Genomic DNA, 20441 nt, shown 5'->3' with positions numbered 1-20441 from the left:
ATGTTGAACACCATAGGCGACACCATTTTAGAGTTTTTTATATTTTGACGACTGTAGATGCACCTTGGAAGACACGGCTGCAACAAGGGAAGTAGCCACGATTTTCAAATTTTATTATCATTTTTATTGTGCCCGGAGCATGTTCCATTTTAGCGAGTTTTAACAGGTTCTTTTACTTTTTATTATTCTGACGATGGAAGCTTGACTTCCGAAACGCGTCAATATTAGTGTTTTACACTATAAACAAGTGGTTGAGCCGATATATTTTTTAACACTCAGAAACTCTGTTTCTTCAACTTGGTTGACAGATCACATACGGGGTCCGTTCAAAAAATTCCGGAACTTTGTCCACAATTTTTCTACACTTACCTTTTACTTACTGTACATGGTCTCCTTCGAAATACTCTCCTCCACAATTGATACACCGCTCCCAACGCCATTCCCACTACCAGAAGCAGTCTTGATACGCCTCTTGCTGGATCGCTCGAAGCGCCGTCTGCGAAGTTTCTTTTATCCCGTCTATCTTTGCAATCATCGTCCTTTCAGCGGGGTTTTCAACTCTGGAAATAAAGAGTCCGCAGTGGCTAGGTAGGGAGAGTACGGAGGTTGAGGTGGCATAGTGACTTCGTTTTTTGTGCAATAGTCACGCACCAACAGGGATGAATGAGCGGGTGCGTTATCGTGATACAAGAGCCGTAATTGTCTCGCCTCATTTTAGGCCGTTATCTTCTCGCCCGCGTTGTCACGTCTCGATAGTACCATAGATTAACCGTTTGTCTCTGTGGCACGCATTAATGATGAACTAATCTATCAAAGTCAAATAAAACTATTAACGCGGCTTTGATATTTGACCTGACCTGACGAGTTTGTTTGGTCTTCGAGCACCCTTGTCGACCCGTTATGAAGATCGAACCTTGGTGTCGACATCATAACCATAGACTCACATCTCATTACCGGTTGCGATTCATACATACATACATACATTTATCCTTGTTCCAGAGATCATGAATACGACATTTCGTAATGATGTGGAACGAGCCACTTTAGCGTAAGTTTTCTTTACACAAAATAATTAATTACTTAATTATTTTTTTCTTTACAGTTACTACTTCATATCTAAGAATTCATCTATTGAGTAGGAGGAGTTGTCATTCAGAAATTCTTTCAATTTGCTTTTAAATGTTGGTTGGCTATCTGTAAGATTTTTACTTCTATCTGGCAAATGAACGAAGATTTTTGTGGCAGCATAATTCACCCCTTTCTGTGCCAAAGTGAGTTTTAATCCAGAATAGTTAATTACATCCTTTCTTCTAGTGTTGTAGCTATGCACTTCGCTGTTATTTTTGAATTGGGATGGGTTATTAATGACAAATTTCATAAGTGGATATACCGAGTGATCAAAAAGTCAGTATAAATTTGAAAACTGAATAAATCACGGAATAATGTAGATAGAGAGGTACAAATTGACACACATGCTTGGAATGACATGGGTTTTATTAGAACCAAAAAATACAAACGTTCAAAAAATGTCCGACAGATGGCACTTCATCTGATCAGAATAGCAATAAGCATAACAAAGTAAGACAAAGCAAAGATGATGTTCTTTACAGGAAATGCTCAATATGTCCACCATCATTCCTCAACAATAGCTGTAGTCGAGGAATAATGTTGTGAACAGCACTGTAAAGCATGTCCGGAGTTATGGTGAGGCATTGGTGTCGGATGTTGTCTTTCAGCATCCCTAGAGATGTCGGTCGGTCACGATACACTTGCGACTTCAGGTAACCCCAAAGCCAATAATCGTACGGACTGAGGTCTGGGGACCTGGGAGGCCAAGCATGAGGAAAGTGGCAGCTGAGCTCACGATCATCACCAAACGACGCACTCAAGAGATCTTTCACGCGTCTAGCAATATGGGGTGTTTTTTTTGGTTCTAATAAAAACCCCATGTCATTCCAAGCATGTGTGTCAATTTTTACCTCTCTATCTACATTATTCCATGGTTTATTAAGTTTTCAAATTTATACTGACTTTTTGATCACCCGGTATGTATTGCGAAGGTACTGTGAATATCCCGAGTTCCTTAAATAAATGTGCCGGCCGGAGTGGCCGAGCGGTTAAAGGCGCTACAGTCTGGAACCGCACGACCGCTACGGTCGCAGGTTCGAATCCTGCCTCGGGCATGGATGTGTGTGATGTCCTTAGGTTAGTTAGGTTTAAGTAGTTCTAAGTTCTAGGGGACTTATGACCACAGCAGTTGAGTCCCATAGTGCTCAGAGCCATTTGACCCTTAAATAAATGTCTGCAAGGTGATCTCGGGTGGGCACCAGCTATTATTCTGATTACACGCTTTTTTCTCTTAATGACGAATTGCCCCAAAATATGATGCCGTATGAAAGCATCTGATATGTTTATCACCAAAATTTCTCTTCAAGAACATGTCCTCACTTGCGCGATGCAAAATCTCTTCACAGATTGCAAGACGAAGATGTTTCTGGTCTTGAACCATGAGCCGTGGGACGAATGCATCACGATTCATTCCGAGATGCTGTGTCACGATTTCATGACATGATCCAACTGAAATATCACATTCTTCTGCAATATCTCGGACAGTCTGTCTTCGATTGGCAATCACAGTTTCGTGGACGATGCTGCTTGAGCGTCGTCGGTAGGCGTTCTGAACGAGGGTCATCTTTAACTTCCATCCGGTCATTTTAAAACTGCATGAACCATGCGTAACATCGAGCACGGCTTTAGTACTCGCCACCGTAGGCTTCATGCATTATTTGATGTGTTTCTGTAAAGGTTTTCTCGAGTTTCACTCTAAATTTAATGAGGAAGCATTGCTCCTCTAACTCCGCCATCTCGAAATTCGTAAACTGTGCGACACAACGTTCAATTCCATACAGCACTGAACAATAACTTACAGACATACAACAATGAAACTTCCGGAAGTTACACATTAAACACAGGCATGTGCAGGGATGGCAACCGCATTTCGCTCCAACACATCACTGGCGCCAAATTACGAATGTTCCGGAATTTTTTTTAGAGACCTCAGTCGCTGTCACTCGGACCATACAACGATGAATCAAAACATTATTGTCACCTGCTTAAGGGGGGGGGGGGGGGGGGGGGTAGGATGTCAAACGGGCCGACTTGGAGCAGGAGAGGCACCACAGGACATTTTAATTTCCACTGTCTATACTTTTACAAATAAATTCATAATACTTTAACAGCATGACCGGGAAGGATTCAGGATTCATACTCATAGCAGTGGAAGCTTAAAAATGTAACAAAACACATTTTTTTACATGTGAAATTTCATCATTTTTTCACTTACTACTGGCTGCATTTGTTGCTATAAGTACACTTTTCTTCCTAAGTAAGAGAGATTCTTCGATGACTTTTGCACAGCATACAAACCATAGTTACAGGTGTATGAAACGCTAGAAGTTATTTAACTTATGAAAAAATGAATGAACTGTTACATTCTAAACTTCATTTTTAGAAAAAACTCAAGTTTTATAGTTAATTATGTCCATTTTTTCCACAGTTTTTAATAGATTTGGAAAATTGTAGAGTTTCATACATCCGTAACTACTGTTTGTATGCTATGAAAAATTCATCGAAGAATCTCTCTTACTTAGGAAGAAAAGTGTACCTATAGCAACAAATGCAGCCAGTAATCAGAGAAAAAATGATGAAATTTCACATGTAAAAAAAGGTATTTTGCTACGTTTTTGAACTTCCACTGTGATGAATGTGAGTCCTCAATCCTTCCTGGCCACGGTGACAAAGTTTTATGAATTTATTTGTAAAAGTATAGACAGTAGAAATTAAAATCTCCTATGGTGACTCTCCTGCTCCAAGTCGGCCCGTTTGATGTCCTACCCCCCTTAACACTTTGTTGCTCCAGTTTTGGAACGAAATACAGCAGAGGTTCTGCGTGCCATGGATTCGAAAAGCACTCGGTAGTTTTCGGAGATTCGTGGCCCCAGATGCCACGCAGTCCCTGTAAATGTCGGACTGGCGGTTTGCGGGAGCTGGCTCCATTGTGTCCCAGGAGCGTTCCATCGAGTCCAGGCTACGCCACCTAGAGAGAAGGCCTGTGCGCTGAGCAGCTTGCCTGCAAAGAGCAGTCATACAGTTCCGTCCATCAAAGAGCAACTTCTACTGGCAGGCACTTCTAGAAACGCTTTTCTCTGGCTACATATTATCATTTCTAGTGTCGCACATCACTATTTCAACAAAATTTCTCTTATATCAATTATTTCATACGCTAATACATTAAAACTTACCTGTTTCTACACTGCAAATCCAGAACTTATAACGGGATTGATGGTTTCATTAGCCCTATACACTTCTTTTTAACTACACACAAATTAGCAGTTTTAATAATGAAAACACCAGGATCTTTCCCTGTGAAATCCACCAGTACAAAATTTAGTTTAACGTTGATGATTCGGAATTTTGCATATTTCATTTTATTCTATTAAAATGATGAAAAATCCAAAATTGAATATTTTTTCTGCTTTATATTTTAGTGTTCTTAATTTTTAAAATGACCAAAATTCTGCAATTTATGTCTTGCTTTGAAACCTTAAAAAGGCCACAATGCCAAAACCATTTGACTTACAGACCTGAAATTTGTACCACTTTATTCAGTTTCTTCTAAGGTTTAAAGATGTGTGCTACTTTAATAGTTTCACAAAAACTCTGAATTCTTCCAAACCCATTTTTTTTAATTCTTAAAATTTCAAAATTAGAGTTCCTTTAAAACTGTTATTTACACACTATTTTTAATGTATGCACTAAATCTCATGATGGTATTCCAGTGGGAACATATTGAAATATATTTTATTTTACTGTAATTTGCTTTGCCAACTATATTACAACTCTTGCAGACTGGTTCATGAGAGTTACGATAAAATGACATAAACAAGTTACTTGTGGTGGCAGTTTTTGCAGAGGCTGTATATAAATTGCAGTAGTTTAAAAGAAAAAGGCCTTTTTCAAGCTACACATTAAGTGTTTTTTTATTTAACTTGTGCACACAGACCCATTTTGCCTTATTTACAAGGCGTCTTCAGTGGGTGTCAGATTAGCGTCTAAAGCTGTTTGGCTTAAAATTGCAACTAACAGAAAATAAATACTACGAAATAAATAATAATAAAACAAAACCATTCAATTTTATTGACACAATAGTGAACTTCAGGAGAAATCAATTGTTGAAAGGAAGAAGGTGCTCAGACAGGATACTTACGTACGTGTCACCCGTCAGAGTCGTATCTAGAGGTATCAGGGGTTTCGTATCACTCCAACTGCATGTGCCCCACACCATTACAGAGTCTGAACCAGCTTGAACAGTCCCCTGCTGACGTGCGAGATCCACCGATTCATGAGGCTGTCCCCATATCCGATGCAATTTGAAACGAGACTCGTCCGACCAGGCAACATGTTTCCAGTCATCAACAGTCCAGTGTCGGTGTTGACGGGCCTAGGCCAAGCGTAAAGTTTTGTGTCGTGCAGTCATCAAGGGTACATGAGTGGGCCTTCGGCTCCAGAATCAATGATTTTTCGTTGAATGGTTCGCAAACTGATACTTATTGATATTCCTGCATTAAAATCTGCAACAATTTGCAGAAGGGTTGCACTTCTGTCACGTTGAACAATTCTCTTCAGTTGTCATTGCTCCCGTTCTTGCAGGATCTTTTTCCGGCAGCAGCGATGTCAGAGATTTGATGTTTTACCGGATTCGGGATATTCACGGTACACCTGTGAATCTAACAACTGGGCCAGACACTTGTCTTACGAGGGGGGACCCAAAAGAAACCGGATTTTTGTCATAAAAATTTATTGATGAACCTTTTTACAAAATTACTTCAGTCACCTTGAGACTTGTCAAGTCTCTTTTCCCACTGTTTGAAGCATGTTTGGAACTCTTCAAGTTTGATACTGTCCAGTGCCCTTTGCGAAGCTGTTTTTACCGCCTCCACATCGTCATAACGCTCCCCTTTTAGCGTTTTTTTCATTCGTGGAAATAGGAAAAAGTCGCACGGGGCTAGGTCCGGCGAATACGGAGCGTGGGCAACGACAGACCACCTCTGAGATGCCAAATAGTGGGTCACTCGTAAGGTCGTGTGTGCTGGAGTGTTGTCGTGACGCAGAAACCAGTCACCTGACCGCCAAAGTTCCGGGCGTTTCCTCCTCACATCCTCTCGCAGACGCCTTAAAACATCCAAGTAAAATTGCTGGTTAATAGTCTGGCCAGGGGGTACGAATTCCCGATGCACAATTCCACGAACATCAAAAAAGACAATGATCATCGTCTTCACATTCGACCTCACTTGTCTTGCTTTTTTTGGTCTGGGAGAGTTGTGAGTCCTCCACTGGCTTGACGCTTGCTCGGTTTCTGGGTCATACCCGTAACACCAACTCTCATCCCCTGTAATGACTTTGTTCAAGAAGTCTGGATCACGTGCAATCTCTGTTTTCAAGTCCTGACACACATTCATGCGGATGGATTTTTGCTCCTGTGTGAGAAGGCGCGGAACAAATTTAGGAGCAACACGTCTCATGTGCAAATCCTCACTCAAAATCCGCTGGCACCAGCTCCAACTGATTCCTGCCTCTGCTGAAATTGGGTCGATCGTTTGGTGACGATCCTCGTTGATCTTTTGGCGGACCTTTTCAATGTTCTCCTCATTTCGCGATGTTGAAGGGCGTCCAGAACGAGCTTGATCTTCAACACACATCTCACCAAGTTTAAATCGCCCAAACCACTCGAAAACCCGTGTGCGGCTGATAGCATCCTCCTGGAAAGCTTCCCGAAGCATTTGGTGTATCTCCGTTGCAGTTTTTTTTTGTGCAGGAAACAAAATTTCACACACTCCTTGTTCTTTTAAAGTTGTCATAACGACTTCGCAGAGGTAATCCGCCAACAGTCAAACACAATACCACACTTGCACGTTCAGCTCTACACTGACGCCGTCTGCACAGCTGTTTCATGAAGGTCTCTACTAACACCATCTAGCGTGAGAACCCTGCACTACGTCTACTAGTGGTAGCGCCCTCAGAGTCCGGTTTCTTTTGGGTCTCCCCTTGTATATAGGCGGTGCCGAGTGCAGCGCCGTATTCTGCCTGGTTACGTATCTCTTTATTTGCATACGCGTCCCGACACCAGTCTCTGTGTATTAACCAATTACAAAGTACTTGCATGAGCATTGAATGAGAAAACAAAGCTATTTCCTGACAACAACTTGCAAGATAGGCAAGCAGAGGGATGCCTACTGTACCCTATCTGCACATTAAATCGTTAATCCATTACAACCCAACAATTAATTTAGAAACTCCAGTTGTTGATTGAACAGCACATCAAACTGTTCTAAGGCATCAAGCTCGTTCAGAGGAGCTGTGGAGCAGTAAGCCTCCTATATAAACATCAACCCCCCCCCCCCCATCTAGTGAGCCGAGCAGCCGTATCCCCTCCCCAGTCTGCTGTGGTGATAGGTCGGACGGCCGTGTTGTAGTGGAAAATCAGAAGCTCGCTCGTCAGGACTCGTAAACCTCCAAATGCAGTGATGGCTCGAAGCAGCGACCTGCCCCCATCCACCACCAAACCAAGCGTGTCCCTTTTTCTTCCACCAGTTTGCGACGATCTGGCCACAGACGCCAATCGGGAAAATGTTACTCTTTTGTGCCAGCAGCGTCTTAATGCCACATTTAACAAATTCCCACTCCGGAATGTTGTCAGTCATGGTCCAGTCAGAGCACATCTTCCTTGCTGGTTTGTCCAAGAAAATTTGCTTCTGACGTCAGCAGGCGATGGGTGAATGAGAGCATAGTTTAACACTTCAAACCTCATTCCCAGACTTGTACTTTCCGATATAAATCGTGATGTCCCAGCAGGCACTTGAAACTTTTTCCCTTGGCCATCTGAAGAGATAAGTCGTGCCACAGGCGACTAACCGCAACTTCGACTTCGTGAAAAGGACTGGTAGGTTCCCCGAGTTTCCGTCGATGACCACTTGACGAGTGCAACCTAGCACAAAGCTCTCAGCCCCCACGATACACCTACCGCATTCAGAGTATGGTGCGGGCTGTGCAGTTCTCACGTATTCACAGACTGGAACCATTAGCCCCTTTACCGACGACCACCGAAATTTTATAAAATGCATTTCCTCATCATAAATCAATGTAATGCGACTAAAGTGTGCTGCAAATCGACAGTCGTGATCAGTGGCAGATAAATGTAGCATAAATGGAAGGAGGCAAGCCAGGCGGATTGTAACCTTCCAACACCACCTCAAGGGTGGCTAATGAGGAGCTGCCTGGTCATTGCATCCCATTCATTTTAACTCCCTACGCACAGTCGCTAGGTGAACTGCTGGTACGACGTGCATTCAAGTTCTAAGGCCTCCGATGTTTTTTCTAATTAACTACTCACCTGAAATCGATGAAACTGGGGTTACTTCTCGACGTAATCGCCCTGCAGACGTACACATTTTTCACAACGCTGACGCCATGATTCCATGGCAGCGGCGAAGGCATCTTTAGGAGTCTATTTTGACCACTGGAAAATCGCTGAGGCAATAGCAGCACGGCTGGTGAATGTGCGGCCACGGAGAGTGTCTTTCATCGTTGGAAAAAGCCAAAAATCACTAGGAGCCAGGTCAGGTGAGTAGGGAACATGAGGAATCACTTCAAAGTTGTTATCGCGAAGAAACTGTTGCGTAACGTTAGCTCGATGTGCGGGTGCGTTGTCTTGGTGAAACAGCACACGTGCAGCCCTTCCCGGACGTTTTTGTTGCAGTGCAGGAAAGAATTTGTTCCTCAAAACATTTTCGTAGGATGCACCTGTTACCTTAGTGCCCTTTGGAACGCAATGGGTAAGGATTATGCCCTCGCTGTCCCAGAACATGGACACCATCATTTTTTCAGCACTGGCGGTTACCCGAAATTTTTTTGGTGGTGGTGAATCTGTGTGCTTCCATTGAGCTGACTGGCGCTTTGTTTCTGGATTGAAAAATGGCATCCACGTCTCATCCATTGTCACAACCGACGAAAAGAAAGTCCCATTCGTGCTGTCGTTGCGCGTCAACATTGCTTGGCAACATGCCACATGGGCAGCCGTGTGGTCTTCCGTCAGCATTCGTGGCACCCACCTGGATGACACTTTTCGCATTTTCAGGTCGTCATGCAGGATTGTGTGCACAGAACTCACAGAAATGCCAACTCTGGAGGCGATCTGTCCAACAGTCATTCGGCGATCCCCCAAAACAATTCTCTCCACTTTCTCAATCATGTCGTCAGACTGGCTTGTGCGAGCCCGAGGTTGTTTCGGTTTGTTGTCACACGATGTTCTGCCTTCATTAAACTGTCACACCCACGAACGCACTTTCGACACATCCATAACTCTATCACCACATGTCTCCTTCAACTGTCGATGAATTTCAGTTGGTTTCACACCATGCAAACTCAGAAAACGAATGATTGCACGCTGTTCAACTAAGGAAAACGTCGCCATTTTAAGTATTTAAAACAGTTCTCATTCTCGCCGCTGGTGATAAAATTCCATCTGCCGTACGGTGCTGCCATCTCTGGGACGTATTGACAATGAATGCGGCCTCATTTTAAAACAATGCACATGTTTCTATCTCTTTCCAGTCCAGAGAAAAAAAATCGGAGGCCTTAGAACTTGAATGCATCTCGTAGAACTCATGAGTGATTTGCTCTGCTGATTTCATTTGATATTTTGCACCTACGCTCCACGAGTTCTCGGTCATAAGGATGATTGGAATGGTTTAGCTGCGGTTGTTCCTTCGCATTTCCACATCACAGTTGCATCACCAACAGTTGGCTTTACATGTCCCTGACGGATTTGTTACTCAAGTGACATCCAATTACTATTCCACATTCAAAGTCATTCAGCCCTCCTGCTACACCGCTGTCACCGCTTCTCTATAGATAATCCATTTATGGTGATTGATCCGTCTCTCATGACATCTAGCAGTCGATTCCGCATTACATAGCGTGTGTGGGTGCTTCTGATCTTCTAGTGTACTGAAGACTATCTACAGGATCACTGCTTCAGTTCATTACACGAATACATGAACTTCAATATATGAATCATGATCTGTTAAAAGGGCTTAAGCGCAGTTTCGCCTTTTTAGTGAAGTACACTACTGGCCATTAAAATTGCTACACCACGAAGATGACGTTCTACAGATGCGAAATTTAAGCGACAGGAAGAAGATACTGTGATATGTAAATGATGAGCTTTTCAGAACATTCATACAAGGTTGGCGCCGGTGGCGACACCTACAACGTGCTGACATGAGGGAAGTTTCCAACCTATTTCTGATACACAAACAGCAGTTGACCGGCGTTGCCTGGTGAAACGTGACAGGCATCTTATCTGGAGGCTGTAACGGATCGTGCAGCCACGTCTCGAACCCTGCGTCAACAGATGGGGACCTTTGTAAGACAACAACCATCTGCACGAACAGTTCGACGACGTTTGCAGCAGCATGGACTATCAGCTCGGAGACCGTGGCTGCGGTTACCCTTGACGCCACATCACAGACAGGAGCGCCTGTGATGGTGTACTCAACGACGAACCTGGGTGCACGAATGGCAACACGTCATTTTTTCGGATGAATCCAGATTCTGTTTACAGCATCATGATGGTCGCATCCATGTTTGGTGACATCGCAGTGAATGCACATTGGAAGCGTGTTTTCGTCATCGCCATACTGGCGTATCACCAGGCGTGATGGTATGGGGTGCAATTGGTTCACGTCTCGGTCACCTCTTGTTTGCATTGACGGCACTTTGAACAGTGGACGTTACATTTCAGATGTGTTACGACCCGTGGCTCTACCCTTCATTCGATCCCTGCGAAACCCTACATTTCAGCACGATAATGCACGACCGCATGTTGCAGGTCCTGTACGGGCCTTTCTGGATACAGAAAATGTTCGATTGCTGCACTGGCCAACAAATTCTCCAGATCTCTCACTAATTGAAATCGTCTGGCCAATCGTGGCCGAGCAACTGGCTCGTCACAATACGCCAGTCACTAGTCTTGATGAACTGTAGTATCGTGTTGAAGCTGCATGGGCAGCTGTACCTGTACTCGCCATCCTAGCTCTGTATGACTCAATGACCAGGCGTATCAAGGTCTTTATTCCAGCCAGAAGTGGTTGTTCTGGGTACTGATTTCTCAGGACCTATGCACCCAAATTGCGTGAAAATCTAATCACATATCAGTTGTAGTGTAATATATTTGTCCAATGAATAGCCGTTTATCATCTGCATACCTTCTTGGTGCAGCAATTGTAATGGCCAATAGTGTATATTATCTAGATCTTCACACATAAATACATCCATTAGTGTTAAAAGGATTTTACTCCTACCTAGCCTTGCCCAAACAGTGAGGTTTCAGGTTTTCGTGTAGTGCCAGTAGAACTTTAGTCCAGGACATATGTCCTCTTAAGACCAACCTCTGTATGTGAACAGAATGAATGGCGTTGCATGTGGAAATAATAGAATAATCTGTGACCACAAAGATAATAGAGAAAAAGCTGCGAATTTCTTATTTTTTATTTATCGTGATTGTTTTAGAATTTGAAGATGGGTGAATTGGCGTAACAGTCAATGAAACAACAAAAAATGTTAAAAAGGGGAAGGGTGAGGGGAACAACACTTTATTTTCAAGGAATATAATAAAATTAGCTGATGTAAAAGGATTATAGTATATAAACAGTCGCAAGAAACTGCGAAAATCGTCGAATATTGTACTATTATCTGTAAAATCACTGATTTCGTGCCAAGTTTAAAAACCATGGTTTATGTTTTGTTTATTATTTGCTTGGATGTTCTGAAAGTATTGAATGATATTACTCCTGGAATATTGTTAGATACCTCCAGAAATGTAAGAGATAACCTGTTTTACTTGATTTTAGCGGTCATTCAGGAAAATTTATTAACCCACTATTGAGTTTAAAAAAGAAATAATGCTTTCAGAGCAAAGCATATGATTCTAGTTGAGAATAACAATATAAAAAAATAGGAAACACTATTTCTGGAATATTTTTACAAACGAATGTTCTTTCTTTCTTTTTTTGACTCGTCAGTCATCTGACTGGTTTGATGCAACCCGCCACGAAATCCTCTCCTGTGTCAACGTCTTCATCTCAGGATAGCTCTTGCAACCTACGTCCTCAATTATTTGCTGGATGTATTCCCAATTTCTGTCGTCCTCTACAGATTTTGCCCTGTACAGCTCCCTATAGTACCATGAAAGTCATTCCCAGATGTCTTAACAGATGTGCTATCATTCTTTCCCTTCTCCTTGTCAGTGTTTTCCACATATTTCCTCCCTCTCCAATTCTACACAGATCCTCCTCATTCCTTATCTTGTCACTCCACTTAATTTTCAACATTTGTCTGTAGCACCACATTTCAAATGCTTCGATTCTGCTGTGGTCCGGTTTTCCCATAATCCATATTTCACTACCATACAATGCTATGCTCCAAAGGTACATTCTCAGAAATTTCTTCCCCAAATTAAGGCCTACGTTTCATACTAGTAGACTTCTCTTGGTTCGGAAACCCTTTCTGCCAGAGCTGATCTGCTTTTTATGACCTCCTTTATCCATTCATCAAATGTTAAGTTTCTCAAAGTTCTCATCTCTGCTACTTCTCATTACTTTTGTCTTTCTTCAATTTACTTTCAGTCCATATTCTGTGTTTATTAGACTGTTCAGTCCAGTCGGTGGATCCTGTAATTCTTCACTTTCACTAAGGCTGGCCATGTCATCAGCGAATCTTATCACTGATATCCTTTCACCTGGATTTTGTTTCCACTCTTGAACCTTTCTTTGTTTCCTTCATTAGTTCTTCGATGTAAAGATTGAACGGTAGGGGCTAAGGACTATATCCTTGTCTCACATACTTTTTAATCCGAGCACTTCGTTCTCGGTCTTTCACTCCTTGTATTCGCTCTTGGCTCTTGTATGTGTGTATGTTACTCGTCTCTCCCTATAGCTTACCCCAATTTGTCTCAGAATTTCGAACGTCTTGTAAGTAGGCTGTTTAGGTTTTCTTATTGGTAACGCCACGTAGGGCTCTGCATGAAAATCACTGGCTGTGCTGTGTGCAGTCTGTGGCTAGTTTGCATTGTTGTCTGCTATTGTAGTGTTAGGCAGTTGGCTGTTAACAGCGCGTAGCGTTGGGCAGTTGGGGGTGAAACGCCAGCAGTGGTGGATGTGGGGAGAGAAACGGCAGAGTTTTGAAATTTGTAAGACTGGATGTCACGAACTGCTATATATATTATGACTTTTGAACACTATTAAGGTCAATACATTGTTTGTTCTCTGTCAAAATCTTTCGTTTGCTAACTATGCCTATCAGTAGTTAGTGCCTTTAGTAGTTTGAATCTTTTATTTAGCTGGCAGTAGTGGCGCTCGCTGTATTGCAGTAGTTCGAGTAACGAAGATTTTTGTGAGGTAAGTGATTTGTGAAACGTATAGGTTAATATTAGTCAGGGCCATTCTTTTGTAGGGATTTTTGAAAGTCAGATTGCGTTGCGCCAAAAATATTGTGTGTCAGTTTAAGCACAGTCATGTATAATTTTTCTAAGGGGACGTTTCAACCTTGCACCATTTGACACTGTCGAAGGCTTCTTACAGGTCATCAGATCCTATGAATGTGTCCTGTTTTTTCTTTAGTGTTGCTTCCATTATCAACTGTAACGTCAGAACTGCCTCTCTGCCGCATTTACCTTTCCTTGACTGTCATCTAATGCATCCTCAATTTTCTTTTCCATTGTTCTGTATATTGTTCTTGCCAGCATCTTGGAGGCATAAGCTGTTAAGCTGATTGTGTGATATTTCTTGTACTTGTCAGCTCTTGCAGTCTTCAGAACAGTGTGGATGACATTTTTCCAAAAGTCATATGGTATGTCGCCAGACTCATACATTCTACACACCAAAACTCGTTTTGTTAGCACTTTCCCAAACTGTGAGGGAGTATTATCTATCCCTTCAGCCTTACTTCATCTTACGTCTTCCAAAACTCTTTTAAATTCTGATTTTAATACTGGATCCCCTATATGTTTTATAGCGATTCCTGTTTCTTCTTTTGTCACACCATGTTGCCGAAGGTTGTTTTGACTTTTCTATATATGCTGAGTCAGTCCTTCCAACAATCATTTCTCTTTAGCTTTCTTCGCATTTTTCATGCAGCTCTTTCGTCTTAGGTTCCTTGCACTTACTATTTATTTCATTCCTCCATGGACTACAATCACTTTAAAATACATCTAAATTGCTTCTGAAATGAAAATTGTTGTAGTAAACACATCCAAGCATGTAGCAGAAGTTACATTAGTTTGAATGGAAGCCACAAAATTGAACCATATGGCAAACACTTTTTTTCTGGTGTATCAAACGCAGAGCCAATGGAGTTAAGGACATTTAACAAGTCTTGATTCATCTGTAATTTTTAGTTTTTATAATTTGTAATCAGAACACACCAGATTTAAGCCAAGCCTGACTTCATCCGATAGATTGTGCTGTGTATGATCGCTGGACTAAATACAGGTTTATTCTAAAAGATTGACCAACTTTCAAAACTTCGCATTTATTGAAGTACAAATCTGAAACGAACAAGCTTTATACCAACGAAAAGAGGGAGTTTCAAAGCTTTTTTCAGAGTGTTTGATGTCAATTTAATAAATTTAATAATTTGTAATTAATTATTTTTTAATAATTATTTAATGATTAGAAATGTGACAAGTGTTATAAACCTTCAATGTGGCCACTGTTGGCTGCACGGCAGACATCGATGTGGTAGCCAAACTCGTCCCACACACTCGAAAGCATATCTGCTGTTACTGAGTGCACGGCAGCAGTGATCCGGTTCTGCAGATTGTTCAGAGTGGTTTGTAGGGGCGGGATGTAAACAGCTTCCTTTACATAACCCAATAAGAAATAGATGCAGGGTGTGAGATGAGGAGATCTCAGTGGCCTTAAGTGCAGAGCCAGGTCCTCAAGTCCCCTGCGACTGATCCAGCGCTGAGGAAGGGGATCGTTAAAAAAGCCTCGTACATTACCGTGCGGAACTCCAGACTGTTGGAAAATTAAGTTCTGGGAATCTTCCATAACTCGAGGGAATAGCCTTTCTTCCAACATGTCCAAGTACGTGATTTCCATCGAAGTTCTTTCCACAAAGAAAAATGGTCCATAAACCTTTGTACAGCATACAGCACAGAACGCACTGATCTTCGGTGAGTCTCTTTTGTGTTGCAACGGTGAATGTGGATTATCCAAACACCACATGTGAATATTGTGTCTGTTGACTTTTCCGCTAACGTGGAACGTCACTTCATCGCTAAAAATTACACACTGTATGAATGTGTCACTCTCCATCTTTGCTAGCACATAACCAGAAAATGCGAGACACTACTCTTTGTCACTGGGGTTGAGAGCCTGCACAAGTTGTAATCGGTAGGGCTTGTACAGCAAACGCTGTCTCAGAACTTTCCATAAAGTTGTTTGGGGTATTTCAAGTTCTCAACTGGCTCTATTACTAGACTTACTGGGAATGCGCACAAAAATTTCTTGAATCCGTCAGACACAGGGGCGCCCGCCGGGGGGGGGGGGGGGGGGGGCGGGGGGCAGTAGGGGCTGTTTCCCTAGTGAGACTTCATTCAGTTTACAAATATAAAAAATACCTGTAACTTTAGGGCTCAGTTATGTATGATTTAAAATACCTGTAAAATTACCACTAAAATAACCGGAAAATATCGATAAAATGACGTAAAAATGATATAAAACATATGTAAACAGAATTACAGGAGGAACTAGAGCAATGAAAAACTTTAAAGGAGAATCGAACTAAAATTAAAAAATGATGATAAATTTAAAAGTTGTGTGTTTTTCTTTAAGAAATCTCGTTCGTTGAAAATGTGCAAAATTATTATATATATCCATCTTACAGCTATTGCCTACGAAGTATCTTTATTTTTATTTCTACACCCACGTGGTAGAAATAAACAACAGCAAATGAGGCAATGATGGGAATAATCAGTTGAACCAGCAGTTTATTGTTAACTTTTACTAATGCATTATTGAGCAACATTTAAGCGTTTTTCCTGAAGGCACGCCCATTGTTCGTTCTTTACATATTAAAAGAATCAGTTGTGTCATAAAGGGACGTTAAACACAAACGTAAAAAAATGATATCTTCCTTGAAAAATAATCTACGATACAGTATCTATATGACGAAAAATACAAAATTAAAGATAGATATCTATAGCCGGAATATTCGAGATTTTATAACTGTAAACAATGCATATCTGATAAGGATAGCCCATTTACATGATAACAAACTCTGGGCATTACTAATAAGCTATAATAAAATAAAGCGATTCTGCCGATCGACAAACTACTACATGTGTACGTGGTCCCATTAAGAATGGTACCCATGGTGAGAGTTCCATCTCGAAAATGTTGACTTATAGAGTACTAAAATGTCACCCTCTCTGTTCCCACCTCGCTAGGTACAAACCTCTTCATATACCTCAACTGGCAACACAGTACAATTGCACAACAAAACACACTCGGCAAAATTTTATTCTTTCAATTTTCAAATAATGGTTAACAATTGTCAGACATTAATTTAAATTAGCGTATTGTATTATGTTCCATTTCGTTTGCTGAAGAAGTGTTCGAGGGTACCGTGTGGCCACTAATATCGCTACTTGTCTGTAGAAGTAGGCAGTATTCGTCACTGGAACTACTGTCAACGAACGCGATCTAGCAGGGTGTGGCGTGAGCTACCTTCATTTCCGGAACGTTCTAGGTGAGTCTTGCTATGTTCAAATAGGAAAATATCGCATAAATACTTCCACATCCATCGCAAGAAACAATTATGAATGGTAAGAAAACAATTTATTGTCAGAATACGGTTCGGAAACATAAAATCTAAAATCTGGGAATATATATTGTGTGTGGTGAAAATTTTTTGCCCCCGCTGAGACAAAAACCTACGGGCGCCCCTGGTCGGACATCATCCTCTGCCACTCGCGGTCGGCCTTTGCTTATCCTCTGCACGCACTCCCAGTATGTTTAGATTGTTTAAACCAACGAATAATGTTTTCGCGAGTTGGTTGTTGAATACCGAATTTGGTAAGAAATGCCCGCTGCACCGCGATTTGCGACTCACTTTTCGCGAACACAAGAACGCAGGAAACCTTGTGCTTCACAGTCGCCATCTCACTCACAACCGACAGGGAAACGGGATGCCGCGCAAACTCTACCGGCCGCGTCGGAAACCATCACCGCCCGCGCGCCACCGCCCGCCAAACACTTTGAAACTTCCTCTTTTCATTGGTACAAAGCTTTCGGATTTGAACTTGAATACATACGAAGTTTTGAAAATGGGTCCATCATTTAGAATAACCGTGTATATAAATTAAAGTGACAATGAGCTAAGGAGCGAGACCTTCGGAGTAAAATTAACCCATTAGCGCCGGAATTAATTTTTTCGTGATTTTTTTTTAAAAAATTGCGTTATTATGTCTGTAAAAGGCATAAATTACACAATTTTGTTTCGACAAAAGTCATTACCACCATTAGCGAGATATTTGATGTTGCCATATGGCAATGCTAGGCGCTTTCATTACCTAAATTTGTATGGATTACAACTTCAACTAAAATAAGTAGGTTATTGAAATTTCTTATTACATACACAAGTTTTGTGGAAATTTATTATTCAGTCTTCATCATACAATTGATACTTTATAACACAGTACAATTAATAATCAAAAATCAAATCTTGAACTCAGCATTATTTTACATGAAATGGAATAAAACAGTCAATACACAATCCCACATTACACTTTGAACACACTGTTCTCACAATAGTTTTACAGTCCTCTTGTGCACACCTTTTCTTCTTCTTTCCTCTGTGTGCTGGACGAGGTGGTCAGTCTCATCAAACCTAATTGAATCTGATATGCGGCTGTCAGAACATGCCCTTGATGCAGGTCTCCCGGCTCCTTTTGGTAATGCTTGGTGTCTTTGCAAGTACACTGTTGCTAATTCTCTCTTGACATCAAGCTGAGAAATAGTTTGGTTTCTTGCTTTATTATACAAAATCCAATTGTTTTGTATGGCGACATTTAACATCCATGTAAAGAGACACCAGTACCATTTCTTGCTTCTTATTGCAATAACATGCTAGATTCTGATCCATCTGATCAGTACCTCCCATATATGTATTATATTTGATTACCAGCTTTGGTATGGGAATCATTATGTTTCGCTTTTTTAGTTGCGAGAATGTCTTGACTTGGCCATCTTCTTGTGCACCACATGAAAAACAGATCATTGTGACAACTGAGTTGTCCAGCCAGTGCACATACATTAATTCATCATTCTTCTCTATTGCTGTTTCAAAATATCCCCGATCTTTCTTGGAAAATAATTTTGGGGCTCAACAAACACATCACCTTCAATATCGTCATTATAAAGAATCTCCAGCGCCTAAGCAAGCGAGAAACCTCTTCTAAAGCAAAAAAGGGAAAATTCGTCCTTTTACTGAGTAAAAGTGCCTAGCGTTGCCATATGGCAACACCGACGTTAAAACGGCCTAAATGAACGTAATTTATTTCACAGCAAGCAGTAACCTCCAAAGAATATATATTTCGGTATTTAAAGCACAGACATACTAAAAAACCAAATTATATATCGTAAGTTACTGTGTAAAACATACTTACTCGACCTTATACTCCATGTTTCTTCGTCATTCAGCAAACAACGACTTCCAACACTGCTTACGCAGCAGAATTTAAATGTATTGTTAAAACTGTTCCTTTGTAGTGATCTTTACAGTCTTGCGGAACAGAATCCAGTGCTGCCAACACTCTCGCTTGGTTGATGTCGTGGAATCAACGATTTTAAAAAACTGTTACAAACGTTGCCATATGGCAACACACGGCGCTAATGGGTTCTCTTTCTTCTTTACAGGGACTCAGAGAAAGGATCACGAAAGGCAGCCGACGAGTTCGACTACGAAGTGCTGGTGACTGTGCTGGTCTTTCTTCGGTGCCTCAGAAAAGAGCTCCCCGAATTCAAGGTCACGTGCAATGCTTATGAAACGAGCATGTTTAACGACGTCTGCGTGATCTGGAGCGGCAGTCGCTGCAAATACGCCCTGTTCGTGCAGCTGAAGCACATTGCGTCGAAGGAATCTGAACCGATAAAAAAAGTTGACCTGTTTTCGTCGAGTAGTAATAATAAATCCGATTTCAACATCAACAAGTACCACGATTATTACAAAAGAGTCGAGAAGAGTTTAAGAGACACCGGTATTCAGTACTCACTGGTGGTCTCAACAAACGTGTCCATGCACGAAAACGCCTGGGACTACTTCGACGAACGAGAGACAGATGCTCTCGTGGGTGCGGAACTTCTGCACACCGGCGGCTGTATTTTCGAGCTCGACCCTGTGGAAGTTAAAAATAATTTTGATCCCGGTTTTATGGAACGCTTCTTCATGTTCTGTGGACAGAAGGGCGTGAAAGAAATTAGGGGTGAAATCTGCAAGGAACTCAAGCAGCTGTTAGGATCCGGAGCTGCGGAAACCAACAATGCGTGCAAAGAATTGTGCGAGTGTGTGAAGAAATGGAAGAAAAGACTATGTACAAACCCTGAAAACCTAACATGTAGCTGGTCTGAGTGGAAAGACATTGAAAACAAATACAAATCTAGTTTTTGTACTATTTCGTGAGTCTGTTGGTAATTTTTTCCATTATCTTTACTATTAAACAGTTAACGCTTTAGATATCTTATTTGGCATTGTTGGAATGCAAACTCAAATATTCTTTCTGTCCGTAACTGGAATTTAAAAATATCGTATTTCAAGTATTATTGTGACTGTAGATACAGATAAGAACATATATTAAACACTTTATTGCTGCCTATATGTGTGATCTAGCCTAGAGCCAATAAACATTATATAAAAAAGCTTACTTTTCTTTGTCTTTCTGTCGGTCTGAGAAATCTTTAGGGTTCAGGACGTGACACCTACAGTGGTGGGTGAATCGCTTGCTGGCAGTTTGGGATGGAACCTTGTTTCCCTGATGAGGCAGGAGCTATGGAGGTGTTGGTAAGTGGAATCGCGCGGCTCTAACAACCCTACCACAACAAAGATCAAAAATTAATTATGATTGTAGAGTTGCTCACGCTGCTAAATATTGCATTTTCGGGCAACAACAAAGTTATATTATGTGGCAGGTGTCATTAGAGCACAGTTAATAAAGTCATTTCTTGAAATACTGGATAAACTAGGCACTCATCTTTTCGTGTTTCCCACGCTGGTCTCGTTGTGAACTCATGGCTCAATCGACGAAAATCTAGGTAGTGATGATT

The 20441-nt window shown here is 41.5% G+C and overlaps 1 protein-coding gene across 2 annotated transcripts in view; it reads left to right on the top strand.

Moving 5' to 3' along the window:
• The window catches only part of LOC124551143, a 177327-nt gene extending 157286 nt beyond the window's left edge, over nt 1–20041 (top strand). For both annotated transcript variants that reach the window (XM_047126106.1, XM_047126105.1), the window contains one exon: nt 19038–20041. In XM_047126106.1, the coding sequence (XP_046982062.1) occupies nt 19038–19166 (129 nt within the window). In that variant the 3' untranslated portion in view covers nt 19167–20041. The remainder of the gene's footprint in view (nt 1–19037) is intronic.
• The last annotated feature ends 400 nt before the right edge of the window (nt 20042–20441 follow it).

This window comes from Schistocerca americana, chromosome 9 (assembly GCF_021461395.2).
Source record: "Schistocerca americana isolate TAMUIC-IGC-003095 chromosome 9, iqSchAmer2.1, whole genome shotgun sequence".
Taxonomy (NCBI): domain Eukaryota; kingdom Metazoa; phylum Arthropoda; class Insecta; order Orthoptera; family Acrididae; genus Schistocerca; species Schistocerca americana.
This window is presented reverse-complemented; position numbering and strand designations above follow the sequence as displayed.